General features: G+C 32.9%; 1 protein-coding gene across 1 annotated transcript; it reads right to left on the bottom strand.

Moving 5' to 3' along the window:
• Window positions 1-3,149: 3,149 nt before the first annotated feature.
• On the bottom strand, window positions 3,150-21,600 carry LOC134251419 (uncharacterized). Its single transcript, XM_062733828.1, is given in 30 exon segments — window positions 3,150-3,424; window positions 3,641-3,964; window positions 4,161-4,185; window positions 4,273-4,315; window positions 4,412-4,532; window positions 5,068-5,188; window positions 5,279-5,512; window positions 5,691-5,786; window positions 5,909-6,122; window positions 6,234-6,418; window positions 6,641-6,672; window positions 6,800-7,351; window positions 7,533-8,123; window positions 8,519-8,614; window positions 10,971-11,142; window positions 11,782-12,044; window positions 12,214-12,301; window positions 12,395-13,079; window positions 13,459-13,628; window positions 13,802-13,972; window positions 14,196-14,429; window positions 14,607-14,695; window positions 14,842-14,871; window positions 15,662-16,007; window positions 17,282-17,437; window positions 17,749-17,991; window positions 18,124-18,230; window positions 18,648-18,750; window positions 19,526-19,662; window positions 21,585-21,600. Coding segments are annotated over 30 exon segments (5,658 nt in total). The 3' UTR covers window positions 3,150-3,410.
• Between the last annotated feature and the right edge of the window lie 74 nt (window positions 21,601-21,674).

Here is a 21,674-nt window from a genome sequence, read left to right as displayed (position 1 = left end):
GATTCAGCAGCATCTAATAAATCACATTGCGACTTCTCAGATGTCAGGTTCATAAATGGATGACAGGGGGCCAATACATTGATTTAATTGATCAAAAGTACAAAACGTCCAATTCAATACATTTTTGGGTACAAAAAGATTTTTTCCACTCAATTTTTCTATTAAACCATTTTTCTTTGACATCGGTGAAAAGTGCTGTTTGAAATAAATTCATTTGTAATTTTAAAATAAAATAAATTTTAAAACACTAAGTAAAATTTTGTTGAAAGAATTCAACCTTGCTACTAGTCCTAAGTGGCTGTTACATAAATCCCCGTGTTTGCTTGTACTTCCGCTAAAATAGGCTTGTTATTTATATTAAGTCTACAATCTTACAATAACGATTATTTATGACATAGTTATGGGACAAATCGTGGATGGCCATGAGATCAAAATTTTGCTGTTTAAATAAAATAAAATAATATTGAATTTGATGATAACAGTCTTTAAAATCGAATTAATATATTGGATTGAGCAAACCTATTTTTCTTTCAATTTTTAAAGGAAGAAAAACGTTTGGATTAAATACTGAATGTAATATCTGTAGTACATAAAATTTTATTAAAAGATTACAAAAAAATCAGAAATATTAGTTTACTTTTATTCTGTTTACATAACCATTGCACTAAAAAGCATTTTAATCTGTGATATATTGCCATTGATTTGTCATGTAATTCCGTGAGGTGGGGAGAGAATTGTTTTACATTGTGGATCTTACTATTTTTAAAACAGAGCAAAATAATTAAAATTTAATGTAACAAAAATATGACAGATATAGATGAAGGGCAACAAAAATTTTAATAGATACACAAGTTTCTAAATGAAATCTATCATTTACTGAAAAGGTATTTCAGATTTCAACACATACTAAATAATTGCTGAGTGAATGAATGCAAATGCCCATGCTAATCATGTATAGTATTTTAAAACTACCCCATTAAAACTAATTACATGTGGAATTGATTAAGAAAAAATATCAATGTTTTCTTTAGAATAAAATCAATGTGTTAGTCAATAGAAAAAAATAATTATTGTAAAATCATCTCAACAAAAGCAGTCACATTCAATTAATAAAGAGACTTGAATGCAGCTCAAACTTTATTCAAATAAAATTTTCATGAAAGTCTTTTTAAAAGTTTCAATGTTTACTTATAAAAAAAGATATCCAGTTCTTTGTTTATTATGAACACTATTTACGCATCTAAGGCAGGTAACGATTTTCAAACCTACACTGTACGTCTCTGATGAACTATTTGTCTCTGTATCAACATTTTCCAGAATTTACAAGGAGAGTGAATTTTCTTTTGGTGTTAATTGATTCACTAATTAGCACTTTTTCAATGAAGGACACCAATTAAGCAAAAGAAGGATTTAACTTATTTGATATAAAATAAAATAATACGCATGTCTTAGAATGGATAAAGTTTAACTATTATTCTGTCTATCCAGCAAAAATATCGATACGTTACTGCAAATTAAAATGGAAAAATAATAAGGAAAACATTGTTTATGTATAAGTGCTTGTTGTTTAACGTCACTTTCGAGAATTTTACACTCATGTTAATTAATGAATATAACATATTTGTAGAGCGCATTACTTTTTATCGAATATAAAAATTTAAAATAAAATCACCCTTTAGAACAGGAGGCCCATGGGCCACATCGCTCACATGAGAAGCTTTGACCATTCCGTTCTTTACCAGATTTCCCCCTTGTAATACATATTGTGACCCCAACCTACCCCACTGATCATAATTTAGACACTTTGAAATTTACACTTCATGTACCATAGGATGCTTTGATTCCCATTATAAAAATTTGATTCCCCATTGCGGCCCCGCCCTACCCCCGGGGGTCATGATTAGAACAATTTAGAATCTACACTACCCCAGGATGCTTCCACATAAGTTTCAGTTTTTCTGGCCCAGTGGTTCTTGAGAAGATTTTCAAAGATTTTTCCCTTATATTACTATGTTAAACTTTGATTCCCAATTGTGGCCCCGCCCAACCCCCGGGGGTCATGATTTGAACAATTTAGAATCTACACTACCCCAGGATGCTTCCACATAAGTTTCAACTTTTCTGGCCAAGTGGTTCTTGAGAAGAAGATTTTCAAAGATTTTTCCCATATATTTCTATGTTAAACTTTGATTACCCATTCTGGCCCCGCCCAACCCCCAGGGGTCATGATTTGAACAATTTAGAATCTACACTACCCCAGGATGCTTCCACATAAGTTTCAGCTTTTCTGGCCAAGTGGTTCTTGAGAAGAAGATTTTCAAAGATTTTTCCTATATATTTCTATGTAAAACTTTGATTCCCCATTGTGGCCCCGTCCAACCCCCGTGGGTCATGATTTGAACAATTTAGAATCTACACTACCCTAGGAAGCTTCCACATAAGTTTCAGCTTTTCTGGCCAGGTGGTTCTTGAGAAGAAGATTTTTAAAGATTTTTCCTATATATTTCTATGTAAAACTTTGATTCCCCATTGTGGCCCCGCCCTACCCCCGGGGGTCATGATTTGAACAATTTAAATCTACACTACCCCAGGATGCTTTCACATAAATTTCAGCTTTTCTGGCCCAGTGGTTCTTGAGAAGAAGATTTGTTAATGACCCACCCTATTTTTTTTTATTATCTCCCCTTGTAAGGGAACTTGGACCTTCATTTTAGCAATTTAAATTTCCCTTCATCCAAGGATGCTTTGTACCAAGTTTGGTCAAAATTGGCCCAGTAGGTCTTGAGAAGAAGTCAAAAATGTGAAAAATTTACAGATGGACGGACGGACGACGGACAAAATGTGATCAAAAAATCTCACTTGAGCCTTCGGCTCAGGTGAGCTAAAAAGTGGACCAACCGCTCTTTCTTTCAATTCTATTGAGGTTTAATTCTTTAACCCAACAGTGGTTATTACTATAGTAAATCAAAGTTTTTATAATGTCAAAGTATTCACTATAGTTAACAATGCTAAACTAGAGTTAACTAAAATGTTTTTGTCAGGGAAAAATTCTCAAAATGGACGTTAAAACAAACAAAGACCTTGGAATATGAAGTACAAATAATTCAGCGTTATAAAAAATAGAAAACCTGGTTATATTCTATTTTATATTTTACAGCCCTATATTTTTAACATCACTATCATTGTTATGCTTGTATGAATAGCAGATTTTATGGTAAACAAAATAAAAGTCAGTTGGAAATCCTTCCTATGTTCTTGCAATTTTAAAATCATTTTGCCTTTCTCTAATACTTGAAGTGATCCTGCATTTCGACTAAAATCTTTCGGAATCCGTCGTCTTTACTCCACTTACAAATTTTATCTGGTTATCATTTGCGACAGCAACCGTTTCAACCAGTTAGGATGATTCCTTATATACGGACATCTGAAATAAAATTTAGCAAGTGACAAAACACCCTCTTCAAACAAATGAATATAATGTTTGTGGGACTGTGTTTTGAACTCATCCACAGAGAAACTGGTCAAACTCTTTTAATTTATATATATTATATATTTTAATTATAATAAAATTTCTTATGGTAAGAAATATTCTAATAATATAATTTATGTTTTCTATAGTTATTCTACTTAATCATATGACCTGGTAAATAAGGTAGATTGTATTCTTTGAGCAACGATATCAATGACGTCACGCCTGTCCTTGACCTCATGCCTTTAAGCCACGTGGATAAGACTGTCAGACATTTTTCCTCATCCGAAAACGGAAGCATAGTGATTCGCCTGAACGAGCATCTGTTCATATTAAAAGCGTAATTCCTATTCTCTACGGAAATAAAATAGGGAATATGCCCTTCATCAAACTTTGAGCTCAATGTCACGGAGCATTTCTCAGCTAGGTCTCGCCAGTGTCTCTTGAACCAAGTATCATGACTCAGCAAATTTATTTCTTGGCGAAATTTCCAATCTGTTTAAAGATTATAGCCAATATAAAATTATTGTTATATAAAGATCAAAATCACTCATTTATGTGGCATATCTAACTTTAAGCAGGCTATCATAAAAATTAAAACATCGTTTACATTTTTCATACATCATCTTATAATGATTATCACAAATCAATGTGTTATAAAGAAAAGACGAAGCGTCGGCGATGAACCTACCTTGTGTCGATGGTACAAGTTGTCCCTAAAATTAAAATGTCATTCTTCATAGATTATAAACTAAGAGATCTATCTTTCTGTTATATTCTCATTAATAAAATTATTTTCATACCCAGGGAAGTACAACTTCCTTCACACATAGAGCAGTGGGAGTTCTGAAAAATAAAACAGAAAGATGAAAAAAAAACAGCTGTGATAATGTTACGTAAATATGTAACTGAATGTTGGATAATTTATTAACTGTATCTTACTTCATTTTTATGCCGTTTATATTCATTACAATTTGGCCAAAGTCCATCACTACTTGGCATTGAATCTTTCTCCAGTCTGCATTTTTCTCGCGAATCAACACCCACAGCTCTCTTGTTACCCCTAAAATGACATAATTTTCTGACAAAAAATATGTTGGATCCGGTGAACCCGGGCCTCTCCATTATACTTGATGGATTAACTATGTACTTATTATGTCATTATTAATCAATATAATTTACAAGCAATGAAAATGTATTTCTATATTTTACTACAAAAAGACTCTAATGGCAAACTAGCAACAAACCTTTATGATAGTATGAAGTTCTTAACTTATAGTCGAAGCCCCTTATGCTAGTACATGTGTATGAAGCAATAAACTATTATTATTTTCGTTCATTAGCTGGTTCGTAAGGCAAGAAAATGCTCTTTGTACAATTTATTTATAAACAGGAAAAGCTATACACAAATTAGGTCATAATATAACTTTATGAACATTCCCTTTTTAAGATCTTTTGCAGAACCTAGGGTTGATACAATTGAACTTCTAAAGGAAAACATATTTGCTAAATTGAAATGAACAAAACTTCTTTTCAATGCTTCGGCTACTGCATTCTAAACCCAGAAGGAAGTCGAAATCTGCTGAAGAAATACGTACCATTTTGAGAAGTTTTCTCGGGCATGTAATTAAAGGGCAAAGAGATTCCTATATTGCCGTTAATTTTTCTTGTAGAATAGAGTTGTAACACTGGACATATTGCCGCAAAGTGTTTCTCCACCTGCAAAAAGGCGAATTATCTTATAAGATACGCTATGAGAACTGTATCAAACACCTTAAAAAACGTCTTGAATAAATCTTTGATCCGCACCAAAATAATAACATCTCCTTTCTCCTGTATAGCATTTGGCAAAATAGTAATATTTATTCTGTCATCTGTGCGAAGTCGAATACACTGGCCAAATTTCAAAAGCTGATGACGTTCTAAATCTGGGAATGTATACAGTTCTCCAATGTCCAATTTAATGGTTTCTTGCCGATGTACCACGAAACAGTGTGTCGGAAGTTTGGAAAAATTACAGGAAAATACACCTAGGGATTCGATCTACAAAACAGAATTCAATAGGAAAAATATCATGTTTAATGTTGACAAAAAAAAGGTATATACCTATTTACCATTGTTAAATGTGACATTAACGTATTAAGCTTACATATATTATCTGATCCGTGGATGTTACTTGAAAATAATTTTAATAGAATATTAAAATTCATTAAAGTGCTACCTGATATAAGAGCTTTGATTTCCATGTTCTCATGTTATTGTAGCTATATTGAACGATATCTTCAGCCCTGCATTTAAATGTTATTCTGCATCTTTTCTGAAATTTTCACAATAAAAACAACATTTACAGATTGTATTATTACTTTTCATTAGATAAGACGAACGTATTTGCGGTTTCATTCATCATTTACACGTTCAACCATGTTCAACAACAACAACAAAACAAAAGAATTCTGCAACCTTTATTCCCTGTAACTTTGTAATCATCTCAAACATAACCGTCTTTGCTCGTTGGCTGTACGGAATGCTGATACCAATCGCCGTGAAATTCAAAAGCGGAACTTGACGACAGACGATTTCTGGGGCATCCCCGGTTTTCACATACGGGAGGTGAAGAACTATTTTTGTCAATTTTGACGATTGGTCAAAAAATCTGTAAATGTTATATCACCAATTTCATAAACAAATATACTAAAAAGAGGCAAACAGTTGACAAATATTTCAAAGATAAATTCAAATCGAGTATCGTGACAGTTTTCCTGACCTGTATTGAATGTTGTTGTTTTGTGCGGCGATATGACATAAAAGGGGATTCTTTATACTGTCTCCCATACATTTTTCTTTCTTGCAAATTAACATCATTGCTAACGTATAAAATGTCCATTCTATTTCCTCCTTCAGAATATTGTTAAGCCTTTGATCTATGCTTTCAATTGTCTGCACTATCCTCTAAAATTATTAAAGACCATCGATCCTAAGATAGCACTATAACGAGTGCATTAACATATTCATTTCCTGATCTTTATTAATTAATAAATGTTTGAATACAATTCATTGAGATTCTCTTATCTATATCATCAAAATTGTGAGGAAAAAAATTGATTCAATAAAGTTTGATATATTTTCTATGCATGGACAGGTATAGGATTTATGTCATAAATTTCTACGTGCCTTATTGTTGATATCTTTTATTTCAATCTGTGCTAAAAAATGAAAAGTCAAACATTAATATATAACAATGGCCTAAATAATGCATTTACATTTATAGTTTCCAAAAAAAAAAATTCAATAAGAAGATTAACATTAGCTTATTAAGCTTTATGTGCTTACCGCATCCATTGAAAAACCATCCTTGCAATAATTGATTTATTCTCCACCAGAAGTGGTCGTTTAGTTCCTGATTGAAGCGTAGCTCCTGTGATGTTTCGGGATGGGTTTGCAAGAGTTTGACAAAGAAGAAAGTCCAGGTGAGGATACCAATAAAAATGTTGATTCCAATAATTGAAACAGTGAAAGCAAACAAACTGATTATAACTTGTGCTTGCATGGAAGACATTTCCACACTAAACCGGAAGGAGATCATTGACAGTAGCATCTGTAACAACGTCCTCAATGAAGTTATCATACTTCTAAAATCGGAAGTTGTCCTACCTACAGTCAAATGAAGGAACGAGGCAAACGCCACTAAGCAGAGTGATAGCATTATTATATAGGAAACTAAATCCACCTTAGCTTTGTCCAAAGATTTCGTAAGGACAAAGAGGTGGTAGTTGAAAGCCAATGGCTGTAAAAGTCTAAGAATAACGATAAGGAAGACCCCACCTATGAAGATCCGGTACATTTCGTCGCATATTTCGACTTCCTCAAAAGACACAAAAGCACCTAGAAGTATGTAAATGATTATAAAGTAAAGCATTCTAACAAATACAAACATTGTAAACAAAGAACAATTACAGAAATGAAAACTTTTGTAATTGATATGAGACAACTAATTCAAATTTTGTGTTATAAGAGAATGATGCTGAAATAAGTGTGATGCACGTAAAAAAATGCAGGGCCTTACCGTTATTGTTATTGATGTCTTCCACTGCTTTGATAGTCTTGTCTACTCGGATAATGAAGAACACTACAGCCGATAATGCCAAAATTATTTCGACTAAGGTTACCCACATGCCAAAAGTGACAAAACATTTCCACTTCAATTTAAAGGCATTCGTTCCAAACAGAATCATCTTAACCACAATTATTATTCCAAACACTATCTGTAGACAAAGAATGATGTAATCTAATGCATACACATATGGGTATAAATTGGAGGACTTAGATATTGTTGTCATGGTAATGGCGCCATACTCAGAAATCTCAAAGACGACTTTCAGATGTGTAAATAGTCTGCTGTTGGCATTGAAAGTGTTCGAATCTATAAAAATTGCACGAGTATATCCATCTATCCATGATTTAGATTTCAGTTCATTAATATGTTTCATGACCAATGATTGCTTAGGACCAAGCTGCATTCGGTAGCCTCCCCCGCTGTAATATGCGTATGTCCCAAAGAATGGCAATGACTTTAATTCACTTGAAGACTTATAGTGGAAACTATAGTCCGTCAATTCATTTTCATCAAAACAAGAAGAGTTGAAATTTGCCCAACCTAGAGAAATGGAAATGTATTTCCTAATAACACAAATTCAATTTATTGTTACAGTTTGACAAGCATCTATGGACCCATGAAAATGCCATAAATATGTTTTCATTTAAATTTTTTCATCAGTCTTCAGAATAAATAATTTCCAGTTAATATGAATTTTACTTATGTATTAATGTTTGGAAGATAGTCTTTAAACTCCATACACACTGTAGATTCCTATATATACGCGTGGAATTAATTATTGCGTAATTTCGCGAGAAGCACCATACGCAAAATCAAATTTTATGGAGCTGAAATCCAGGTAAAATCTCTTTATCATTCCTCCATTCGCGAATAATAAGGAATTTACAGTACTCAATTCAAGTTTCAAAAATTGGAGAGAATTTCATGTTACTTACCGGGGCAGAAGTAGGTAATGGGATCTGCATCGATATCATAGCTGTTCGTGCATTTTTTAACGACGTATTGTACAACGTTTGGACCATTGCAATTTCCTGGGAGACACAGAAAAATCTTAATAATGAAAAAAGAAATTAAATTGTTGATAATGCTAATTTGTCCCAGAACTGCCCATGTATAAAAATAATACTGAGCAGATATTTAAAATAGATGGTCAAAGTGGAGAAGATGAAGGTAAATAATAATGATTAATCTCATTAATCCTAGAAATAATGTAAAATGAAGAAATAAGCCATACCATAAAGCCTATGAAACAGAAGAGATGTGATAAGATGCACGAGATTTTGTTTTATTAAGGTCTTGCGTTTCAACGGAAGACCTTCTTATTTTTCTGTTGTTTCTTTTCAACTTTTTAAGGTCTTCCGTTTCAACGGAAGACCTTCTTATTATTCTGTTGTTTCTTTTCAACTTTTCTTATTATTATTCTTACCGATTTTGTGCAGGCGATTTCTCGTAAATGCGTCGATGGATTTTCATGAAACTTTCAGCATTGATGACAAATGGAAAGAACTTAAGGCGTTCTTTTTTTATTTGATGACGTCACTTCCGGTTCGGAGTTTCCTGCGATTTAGTGAGTTTTAGAGGGTCATTTTGTCCGGCAGTTTTCTCAATAATGGCTCAAGATAGAAACATGAAACTTTTAGGTATGATAGACCAAAGTCTATAGATATGTATAAGGTACTTCATTTTTATCGGAAGTGCCGCACGTCGGCGCTCGCTATGGTTTGAAAATAGTCGTATCGCGAATTTCAAATTTTTTAACACTTTTTTTACGATATCATTTTACCTGGAAATATTTTGTTAAAACATATAGAACAAAAGAAGTGCAGAATTCCAAGATCTTTAAAGTGATATCTTGAAAAAAGGGCTGGCCCCTAAAATTAAGGACCTAGAGGGGCCGAAAGTTTATCCTTTATATCTCAAAAAGCATTGAGAATTTGTAATACGTCAAAGAAGCAAAATTGTTCAAAATGTCAAGTTTAATCTACTTGCGTCGTCAAAATACGTCCGGCGTCGTCACTTCCGGCCAAACCGGAAGTAGCCGGAAAACGCGTATTTTTGCCGTTCTTGACAAATTTTTGGGTAACAAATGTTTCTGGGGGCATAAAAATTAATTTTCCGTCCGTCGACGTCACTTCCGGTCAAACCGGAAGTAGCAAAAAGTGGCTTATTTCTGCATTACTTAACATAGCTTTAGAGGATTTAAACCATTTTTAGGCGTTATTTCTCATTTTTGTTAAAAATGAAAGCTACTTCCGGTCTAACATGACGGAAGACCTACTCGTTGCTTTGCAACGAGCTTTGCTCTAGTCTTATCATTATTATTCTTACCGATTTTGTGCACGCGGTTTCTCGTAAATGCGTCAATGGATTTTCATGAAACTTTCAGCATTGATGACAAATTATATGAACTTAAGGCGCTTTTCTTTAATTTTCGGCGATTTAGTGATTTTTAGAGGGTCATTTTGTCCGGCAGTTTTCTCAGAAAGCGCTTAACACAGAAGCATGAAATTTTCAGTGCTGATAGAGGAACCTTTGGAGATGTGTATTTAATTTGGTATATCTCAACCATCGGAAGTACGAAGCGCCGACGCTCGCTATGGCCCGAAAATAGTCCTATCGCGAATTTCAAAATTTCTGACATCTTTTCTTCGATATTTTTTTTTACCTAGAAATATTTTGTTAAAACAAATAAAACAAAAGAAGTGTAGAATTAAATGATCTTTCAAATGATATCTCGAAAAAAGGGCTGGCCCCTATAATTAAGGGCCTAGAGGAGCCAAAAGATTTTCCTTAATATCCCAAAAAGTATTGAGAATTTGTAACATGTTAAAGAAGCAAAGTTGTTCAAAATGTCAATCCCAATCTATTGGAGTCGTCAAAATACGCACGGCGTCGTCACTTTCGGCCAAACCGGAGTAGTCGAAAACGCGTACGTTCTTGACAAGTTTTATGTAACATATGTCTCTGGGAGCATGAAAATAAATTTTCCGTCCGTCGTCGTTACTTCCGGTCAAACCGGAACTAGCAAAAAGTGGCTTATTTTTGCATTAATTAACATAGGTTTAGAGGATTCAAACCATTTTTGGGCGTTATTTCTCATTTTTGTTAAAAATGAAAGCTACTTCCGGTCAAACAGGACAGAAGACCTACTCGTTGCTTTGCAACGAGCTTTGCTCTAGTTTATATTTACATTTCTACGAGAATTTTTGAGATGATAGGACTTGTTAACATTATTCAAAACACAAAAAATTAGTATTTTATCAATTATCTGAATTAATGTTCAGTTGCCAAATTTCTAAGATGAAAAAGAGTATATTTGGTAAAGACACTCTTTAAAGTTCAACTTCGAATTCATGTTTACTCGAAAAGTAAACACAGGGTACATACCATAGGAACGAACTTGTCGGAGCTGTATCAACGACATCCTGTAATTGTATCCGTCAGAAGTAAATCTTTGTTCATAAGCTGTTCTCAAATCACCATTGAAGAATTTTTTTCTCCACACAGCAGGGGTATAGTAGTTCAACAGCCATTTCCAGATATCATCAGTTGTGTTAGCCTAAATTTTATCATAAGTTAGGCAATAAAAAATTCGTAAAGTTTAATGAATACGGATAAAGTAGAGCTTTGATAAAGTGAAAAATTCTCTAAAGACTGACGAATATTATATAAACAACCTTAAAGGTAGTTTTAGTACTTGAGCGAGCAAATCAAAATTGGATATTGTGAAAAGAAATGATACCCACCTCTCTCAAGATTCTAATACGTTACCTTAAATAATATTCAGATTGTTGAACGTATATTTATGATTTTAGGCTTTGAAACTACCCAGTCACGTAAATCAATTGAATGCGTTTTCTTATAAAACAAAAGTCGCCTGCATGGGACAGTGGTGTGAGCGTCTGCTTTCGAAAAGCGAAAAAAAGGAGCTGATCCTTACATCGAGGGTTCGAATCCCACAGTATGACATGGAGAACGGTCTTTCGGACGAGACCGTATAAATCGAGGTCCCATGTCAAAGTAGGTGTTGAACACGAAAAAGAGCCTCACTGCTTAATGGCCTGAAGTGCCGAGAAAAGGACAATATTTGCAGCTCTCTACCGGCAAGTTATTGTGTCTTCATATGAGTGAAAATTTCCCGGTAAGATACTAATAGCAAACAAACGAAGCGAAACAAAATACAAGATATCCTTTTTACCAGGAAACTGTTGTTAATGGAAATCTTCATTGCCTCGTTCTGATGAAAAGCTTTTGTTATGATGACGTGTGAGCAGATCATAGCGAGTAGTAATATATACAGTATGCACAGAAGTGATGACTTAAAATAGTTAACTAGGTCATTATCCAGTTTAAATCTTTTCTTTTTTATTAGGCTCCTTTTAGAATTGGCTTTGATACTTGGACAGGGATAGTAGAATGCTTCTGTTTCCTCCATGCCTCGTCCAGCTTCAAAGTCCTGCTCTAAAATGCAAATTCAAGAAACATCCTTTGTTTTCAGTCTGAAGCTTGTCACAAAAATATGCAAAAGATGTTGGATCTCTTGAGAATAAAATCAACATGAACTGATACATTAAGGTAGACAAGCGGAAAAATTGAAATTATTATGACATAACAAATAGAAATTACATACCTATGTCCTCAAATGATTCCTCTAGAACTACTAGCGTTTCTATGGATCTTTGCAGACAGCACGCAATAAGTACAGCAATAAATAAAACCTAGAAAAAATGTATTGCGATAAAAAATTAACATGGATATATTTCTTATTAAAAATATAAAATTCAAAAGATAGGAAAACAAGTATATCATACCTTTACGGGTTCTACAATAAGGACCCCTAGAAATGTTCCAAACACAAATGACAATAGCCAGTCATTTGTTTTATCAGTACCGAACTCTAACGAGTAAAGAAATGTGAATGTCCCTGCAGTAGTTATGCAGAGAACAATTAAAGCATAAGCAAAAAACACACTCCACCATGGAAGAAGTTTTCTATTTTCACGTTCTGTTAGATGATTTGATTTTTCTTCATTCTTTGAAATGGCTGAGCCTTTTTTCTTCTTAAGTCTTCTATTTTTAAAAATAGAAACAATAAGTATTGATGGCAGAAATGTAATCAGAGACGACATAAACCCTACATACAGCTGTTTGTAACTTAATTTGAACGGTCCCAGCTCCACAGTTCTGATTTCACTAACAGCGTCTGGGTCCTTGTCGTCCTCTGATGGTTCCTGATTAAACCACATCGCCGACGCAACCATTGACAGGAACAGGAGAGCCATTAGCGTCCAGAGTCTTTGAACCCTGGTAAATTGACTACATTGTGGACGCTTGGAAATAGAAAACCAGAGGTGGTCATCAAAGAACCCCTTTCTTGTTGTTTCCCTGAAAACTGTCTGCCGAAGGAAAACGTCCTTAGACAGAGGGCGAAGATCTACCCACATGTCACAGTTGCCATATTTCTGGGATATCCATTCGCCACAAAGGAATGTAAATCTTTTGAAAGAAAGAGAAATTAATAATTTTAATAAACACTTATAACTATGTTAAATCCCCCTCTCCTATAAATCGTTTTCGTGCAGCTTCATTTCATATGGAGTACTAAAAATCAAAACTTAACGCATTGCAGTAACTTGCGCGTAATTAAAAAAGGTAGGTTATATTAGTTAATATCCCCCAAAAATCATGCCTTTAAAATAATTCGCCTAATTTGACAAAAGTTTGATTGACATGTTCCAATAGTCATTTAAATTTTATATAGATAATAATATATATATAATGATAAATTCACGTACCCCTCCCTAAAATATCAAATATAAAGCAAATATAGGCTATTTTTATTAGTACTTTATGAAAAAAAAATAATTGCATTGACAAACTTTTTGGAAAAGGTAGACGTGTAGAAAGGTCTACCACAACGACCTTTGATAATTTCCAATCCGGCGAAGATCCCTTGTTGTCAGTCCATATAGTTAATTTTTTAAGCTTTCCCAAATTCACCTCTGTTGTCATGATAAAGTTACTGCATGTGCCGCCTCTGAAGTTCTAGAAAAAGCATATTTTAACACTTACATGTGCCATACATCTATATTAGAAATTTGCATTTGCATTTAGAAGGCAGTTTGCTATATCGTCTTATCAAAAATTAGTAAATGTATCTTCTCTCAAGCTTTTGATGGAGTTACACTGCATATACTTAATAAAATTCTATAGGGTACCTCGCGTTGTCCATCAAAAAGAATACGGTCTCCGGTGGACCCCCTCGATCCCTCAAGAACAAAATACGGGGTGGATGTAAGCACATTTGAAGATCTGATGGCAGTGAATGCAGAAATCGTGTATTTAAATGAATAATGTTGTTTATTGTCAGCCAATGGTAAGTACTCCCACTGTTAAAATATTATTTTGAAAAAGATTATGAAATGCGACGTTTGTAATTGTACGTTCAAGCAGAATTCAATTACATGTAATATTCTAAGCTGCGGCATTTTACGGGTATGCAAAAAAAAAAATCACTCATGTGTTAAAAAACAAATAACAAGTTTGTATATAAAGAGTGGTAATAACAAATTAACAATCAAGGACTGGTGATTTATATTCTTCTTTACTTACAATAAAATGATCCCTCTTGTCCAGTCTTCTGAGATATAAAGTCAAATTCATAACCACCGTAAACAAAATTATATAGGTAATGAGAACATGAGGAGTTTGCCGAAGGCGTTCAAAAAAATTCAGAAAAATTGCTTCAAAGTTAATCTCCGTTGGTGGAATAAATAACGTATTTGATGCAAATGTCCCAAAAAAGGTGCTTTTGAATTTGATATGGCTGCCTTCTGCTTTATCAATCTGAAATTAGTCAAAGAAATGATCAATTACTTTTGAACACTTACATTGCTTTAAATGATAAAGTTAAGTGTCTGTTTCTTTACGTTTCCCCATAATATTAGTTTTTTTTTTTTTTTTTTAAAAACCCACTGAAGAGAATCAGTGTCACTTATTGCCTTTATTTATAAGGAAAATAACCTTTGCTTCTGTAGGATCTTTCCATAGAACACCGTCCAGCTGAGACAGGGATAGTTCCTGTATTCGATATTGATGGATATTTGAAGAAGCTTTTCAAACAGAAAAACAAATCGTGATATGACAAATCCTTAACTGTGATTCTTTTTATCATTTTTATTTACCCCAGATCAAGCGTAAAATCACAGGCTCTTCCAAAGAAGAAAATCGACCAACGGTAGCAAGGAAGCAGACCTACCTTGTCTTCTCTTTCGTTTTGCTACATCATCTACATGTAATTAGAGCAAAATATTTTATATTCATAATATGAATAAAGTAAAAGTGTTTGCTGATTATGAAAGGTTTGTACATATAGTTAAAGTGATTGTTGATTATGAAAGATTCATACAAGTAACAAATTTAAAAAAGCGTCAATATATCAATAAAGCCGATATTAACTTTAATTTGTTTGAATATTCGAATTCCAAAAGTCAGAAAGTCTCGATCACAGAATAAATTAATAAATCTTTTAAGGTTACACAAAAAGTTGAAATTAAAAGAAAAATCTTCAGATTTGTCAAGAGGGATTCTAAGTAAAAAGCTTACGCAAAATTTAAAGATTATTATAAGATATACTGTAGTACTGAAGATTTTTAAAAAAATGCATTTTCACTTAAAATTCAATAGGTTCCTACCCTAGCACTTGGAACCACAGATCCAGGCTTCAAGATTTTGTAAAAGGAACATCTTAGGTAAGTTTTTATTTTATCAGCCTAATGCCAGGAACAGCAAACAAAATTTTCTTTTCTAAACACAGATGCATTTGCACTATATAACCAAAACAGGGGCCATAAAATTCAAAACTTTAAGAGAAGATATATTGTGTATCATAACTATCTAAATAATCAGTGTACTTATTTTATAGCGGTAGAGATTAGAATATTTTAACAATCCGTGAATTTCACTAAAGGATCAATAGATCTCTACATTTACTCCAGAACGCCTGATCCTTGGGGTATTAATGTCAAAATCTTGATCAATGCATTTGATGGTCAGTGTATAACAAATCTTCATTTTACCTGCACACTTAATAGTTAAAACAAGGGGGTCCATATATCCTCCCTTGGTATACTCTGGGTTATGAATGGTTATCTGAAGTACCTGGTTTGCAAAGTTTAAGGGAAGTCCAAAGGGACTGGAATATAGGATTTTATTGATCCCCTTTGTTCTCACGGCTAAATCACGTTTAGTTTTAGTTGGGTAGCCTGTGTTTCCATAGATACCATACACTTCACATGTTGTCTGAGACTTGATATTTAATTCCAAAACAAAAGATGCGTAAGTTGAATTCTTATAGGCGACACAGAGGGACCGGCCATCTGACAGTCTCTCCATCTCTTTCCAAGTGTGCGTAGCCAAGAATACCTGTTAAAAAGACATGCCAATAGCTCATTGAAAACAAACAATGCAAGTATATATTATAGACATAAATACGTGAATGGCAAAAAGAATACTTAATACGGTCTCGAAAATCAGCAGTTAAATAGCTGAAAATGCTCTGTCATTAAATTAAAAAAGTTAATCAATGTTTTTCAAACCTAAAAAAAAAACATTTTTAGAAAACCTGAATAAAAACAATTCTAAATTTTCTAATTGAAACACTCTTATTGAAGCAAATAAACAAAAGAACGTTTTATGTATATGGATATGAACATTTATTTACTTTTAGTAGTTCATTTTACGCATCAATCTCAATATACAGTCAACAAAAAACATTTTACAATAACGTGACTTATTTTAGAGGACATAAAAAGATTGATTCTATATATTATAATATTTGTGTAACCTTGTATTGTATCGACTTTGAAAGCTGTAATAAAAGATTATTTGTAAACCTCATTCGGAAAGTCTGTCTAAAATGCAGATAATTCGTTAATGTACTAAATTTACTTGGTGTCTTTTTTAAAGCAATAAACTGGGGATAAATCAGTTCTTTTCTTTAGAGTCATTAAAATGTAATTTTAATCTAATGTAAATGGACCAAAGTAAGATCCAAATTATGCACCCAACGATTAAGTTAGTGATCAAAAGTTAGTGATATGTAGGTCTGATATATTTTTATAAATATGTAAAAATTATAAAAAGTTTTGCCTTGGAAACCTATTTTCATTAACAACACACAAGCTGGAACAATTTCCTTGATAATAGTAATCAAAATTAGGATGTGTTTGTGAAACACTGATACCCTTGTATGGCAACTTTGCGAAGATTAGAGTCTCTCAAACACAATTCATGCATCGATGTCAAAAGATTAAAAAATGTTATTAAAAATGTCTTGTCAAAAGGAATGCATCTGTGAAAAATGAAAGCCCCCGAAAAATCCATTTAGAAATGTAAAAACGGCTATTTCCGGGAAATAATATTAATAGTCCTGGCTAAAAGCATTAAAAGTTATCACAAAAATTAAAGTTTGCAAACGCACGTAATATTTCAAGGTCAATATCAAAAGGTAAAAAATTGTGAGGAAGCAAGGAAAGGTAAAGGCACAAGGAATAGGCATGCTCTTATGCCAGTTTTAACCAGGTCAAAGTTTTTAATAGTCGGTCAAATTCTAAACATGGATTTAGTGATTCATAAATCAATTCCTCAAATGTTTATTGCGGTCGTGATATAGTAAAAATACAAATATAGATAGGAACCTGAGACATTTCAACTGTCATATCAACGGGTTCATCCGGATCCTTAAGACTGATTCTTGCTCCGTTTTTGTCCGTTATCGCCACTTTAATTATTCCTGACGACACAGCATCTGTGTTGTTTACAAACCCATATGGACTCTCCTTATATGTCAGCACCTGTGAAATCCAAATATATGACAATTATGCTGTTAACAAGTTTTTGTGTTTTTGTCGTAAAATTTTCGGTTAACAAAGGAACAAATTAAGTGCTTAATGTATTTAAACAAAATAACCAACTGTCAATCCTTAATGTCTTTTTTCAAAAACCAGGTCCTTTATTTGAAAAGCATTAACTTCCTGAAAACAGATTGACAGGCTGAAATTACTTATAGACTTATACATAATGAACAATTAAATTCAAAGCTTAGGAAAGTTTACGAGTAATTCTGAACGTCTATCAGACAAAGAGCATAAATATTGATATCTACATTAAGAGCAACTGTCTCTTCTCCAATGGTATCCTGACAAGTCTCCCAGTAGGGTAGAGTGATGGATCCATAGGCGGACTGGAAGTTAAATGGAAGATCTTTCCCCTTTGATTTGAGGACTGTGAAAGAGATTATGTCTTTCTTGTTTATTGTCGTCATTTGTCCTTCCTCGACCTTGGTCAGTACCATTACACTGGTTATTCGTATCACATTATCCTCTGCCTTGTCGAGCAAGGATAAATACTGAAAAACAAAAAAAAGAAGGGCATCATTTTAGACCTTAGTTATTATCTGCATTTTTTAAAGTCTGAAGAATTTAGTACAGATCAGTACTCATTCAATAAAGACATGACACGTGGTTCCTCTTTCGAATACTTATTCCGTTACCTCTGTTACGTTTACGGTGCAGTTAACTGTTTGTCCTACATTGCATCCTTTGTTGTTCAGTACCGTGACAGCGTATGCAAGAATATCAACATAATCTAAAATTAAATTTTTATTGTTAAGCAATAACATTTAGAAGAAATCCATCCGCATAATGTTCTTGCAATTATCAAGATGATAGTATTACCACGTAAATTTTTGCTATTGTTTTTACTCATTATAAGCTTAAACGTACGGTCTATTTCTGATTATCATAGGTTATGCAGATGAAATAAAGTAAAGTTCAAATCAATCCTTAAAAGTTTATCGATCTGCATTTTTTTGTCAAAGATAAAATAAATTCAAAGGGTTCTTCAGGACTTGTGACTAGATATTTTAGTCATGAGATTATATTGATTACATTTCTATGAAATTTGTTTTTGTTGCACTTACAGACAGACCTCTTTTATTTGGTATAAATATAAGGTCTGTAGGTAGAGGTAGCATTAAAAAGTCTTTAGTTTTGGTAAAATTACCCTCAGTTAGAGGCAGAAAGTCTGCATTCTCCATTGCCTTATTCTGTTTTGATTCTTTCCTCATTACAGATGCTATATGCTCCAAGATCTCATTCATGTATTTCTGTTGTAGAAAAACAAAAATAATCATGCAAGGGACACTTAGATATGCATTTTTATCATTGGAATTAATGAAAAAAACTGTTTTCCCATTCTATGAACCTTATACGTGTATGTTTGTTCTGCCGCGGTAAAAAAAAATTATATTTAAAAAACCATGCATTTCCTAGTGGTCAAGAAGTGATTGGTATTTTATTTCGTTATTGATAAACAGTAGATAAGCATTGCCAAAATATACATTTGTTTTTCGCCATTTTGTACTTTGCAGAAGACTGCAGCTACATATGTATTTAAGGAGAAACGTCAATTTATGTAACAACTGGATGATAAATAATGCAAGATTCAGTGAACAATGTATCATCTCTTGTGGTTCCCCTAACTGACCAGTAGCCATTTTTAAAATATAACTAATTTCATGCCTGCCTAGTAGCAATCGCTAATGATAAAAAGCCGCCTAGTCATAGAAATATCTTTAAGTATTGTAATGCTACGCTTAAGGTAGTAAATTATTGAAATTTTAAACCTCTTAATGGTATAATTCTTTCAATAAGCGGCGACTGAGCATAAGCGATTGAGAAAGACAGCTATTAAAATGCAATAATTTATAACATCAAACCGCGTTTTTTCATTAACGGTTGCTACATAGCATTTAGGAGATGTTGCTTTTATAAAAACATCTCTTACGTTTAGTTCTTGCGCTGAGATTCTGTATTTCAAATAAACTTTGTTTAACAAAGTAAAAAACCATAATGATAAAGCTGCATACGAAATATGCTTACCACAGTCTCTGGTAGTTGGTAGTTATAATCAATGTGTTCCTGTATAATTTGTTTTACTTTCTCTGTATCTTGTTTGGCATGTGTGTTGTTAAATCCCACCCTACTGTTAATTTCATCTCTGAAGCTTTTCATGCCATCTGCAAATTATAAATTTAAATAAATAAGTACAAAATATCTTTAAAGTATTTGCCTATCAGTTTTTTTATAATGATTACGCTTCAATCTTTCACGTTTAGTGGACACTTTTGATAATATAATTTATGACGTTTCTATTTTTAATTTCGCCAATTACAGAGATACAGTTGTATGCTACATTCTTCGAATAATTGTATCAGATATTAACCTCGTATGTATTTTCTTCACTTTTTAGGTTGATTCAACAGTATAATTACTATACCCAATTGATATCTATTCTACATTAAATAACAGAGAGTCTTGTAAAACCTTTGACTCCACTTTTTGTAGTCTAAATATATTCTCAAAGGCCTTATTTGAACAAACTTGAATTTAAATTTTTTGAAGATGATTGCATGTCAGTATGCTTTGTCATGATTTGCCTGTTTACTAGAGCATTTTAAACACCTTGTCCTGCATATTCTTATGTATAACTTTTTATAACTCTATTATTGTAGCTCCACCCTGCCTCTTGAAGAATTGAATTGTTTTCTACATTAAGATGCTTTTACATAATAAATTTCAGACACTAAATGCCTTTGCTGGTCTTCAGAATGTTTAGATTTTTTTTTTCATGTATTCAAATTATTTGTTAAAGAACTTTATTCGGTAATAACCAATATTTGCCCCCTAAATCAAACTTTGATGGAGATATATTTAATTAAATTCTTAAACAGGGGAGTATATGCTGACTTCAAAGCACTGAATATTTTCATAAGTAATGACGCCATATCTACATAATGACGTCACAAACATGACGTAAATTTCAGTTTTTTATGAATTTTACAGAAAAATGTACATATTTCGTCGACATTTTGAGTAAAAGTCACCGAGCGCATGTGTGTTCAGGATCAATATTTTGATATAATATGTAGAATGATAATATCAATGAAATATGTCAATATTGTTCCTGAACAAACTTGCGCTCTATAAATTTTAAAGCTAAAATTGTTGAAATTCTGTCCATTTTGTCCTCTTTCTGAAAAAGGATATAAAATCGGACTAGTTTGTGACGTCATAAAAACAAAAATTGTGAATGCACTGCTTTGACACTATAATATTTTCTGTAAATTTATATTTCTCATACAATTTATTGAATTTAGCACATTTCAGGAAGTTTTCAAAATTTGACTTTTGTGGGGGCAAATATATGCAATATACCGCATATAGTTCTTTTCATGGGAACTCATATTGCTCTTTTATTCACCAACCTGATTTTATATTCCTGTCAAGAAGAATTTATTAAAAACATTCCACATGTGAAGTAGAAAGCACTTTAGAAATATCCTTTAGCTACACAATCAAATTTATCGATGACGTTTTGTCGATTAAGAAAAAATACTTTATATATCTCAGTAAACTAAAATAAGTAATATAATAAATAAAAGACAGTACAGTCTTTCACATCTGATTTATATTTATTATACAGCAATATAACTTATCTTTGTGTCCATTGTTAGCAATACAACCCATCTTTGTGTCCATTGTTAGCAATACAACCCATCTTTGTGTCCATTGTTAACAATACAACCCATCTTTGTGTCCATTGTTAACAATATAACCTATCTTTGTGTCCATTGTTAGCAATATAACCTATCTTTGTGTCCATTGTTAACAATATAACCTATCTTGGTGTCCACTGTTAGCAATATAACCCATCTTTGTGTCCATTGTTAGCAATACAACCCATCTTTGTGTCCATTGTTAACAATATAACCTATCTTTGTGTCCACTGTTAGCAATATAACCTATCTTGGTGTCCACTTTTAGCAAATATGACCTATCATTGTGTCAATTGTAACAGCTAGCAATATGACCTATCTTTGTGTCTATTGTTATCAATATGATCTATCATTGTGTCCATTGTAACAGTAAACAATATTACCTATCTTTGTGTCCATTGTTAGCAATATGACCTATCATTGTGTCCATTGTAACAGTTAGCAATATGACCTATCTTCTTGTCCATTGTTAG

The sequence above is a fragment of the Saccostrea cucullata genome, unplaced genomic scaffold, assembly GCF_032062105.1.
Source record: "Saccostrea cucullata isolate Sc308-1 unplaced genomic scaffold, CSIRO_AGI_Scuc_v1 ctg65, whole genome shotgun sequence".
Lineage (NCBI taxonomy): Eukaryota > Metazoa > Mollusca > Bivalvia > Ostreida > Ostreidae > Saccostrea > Saccostrea cuccullata.
This window is presented reverse-complemented; position numbering and strand designations above follow the sequence as displayed.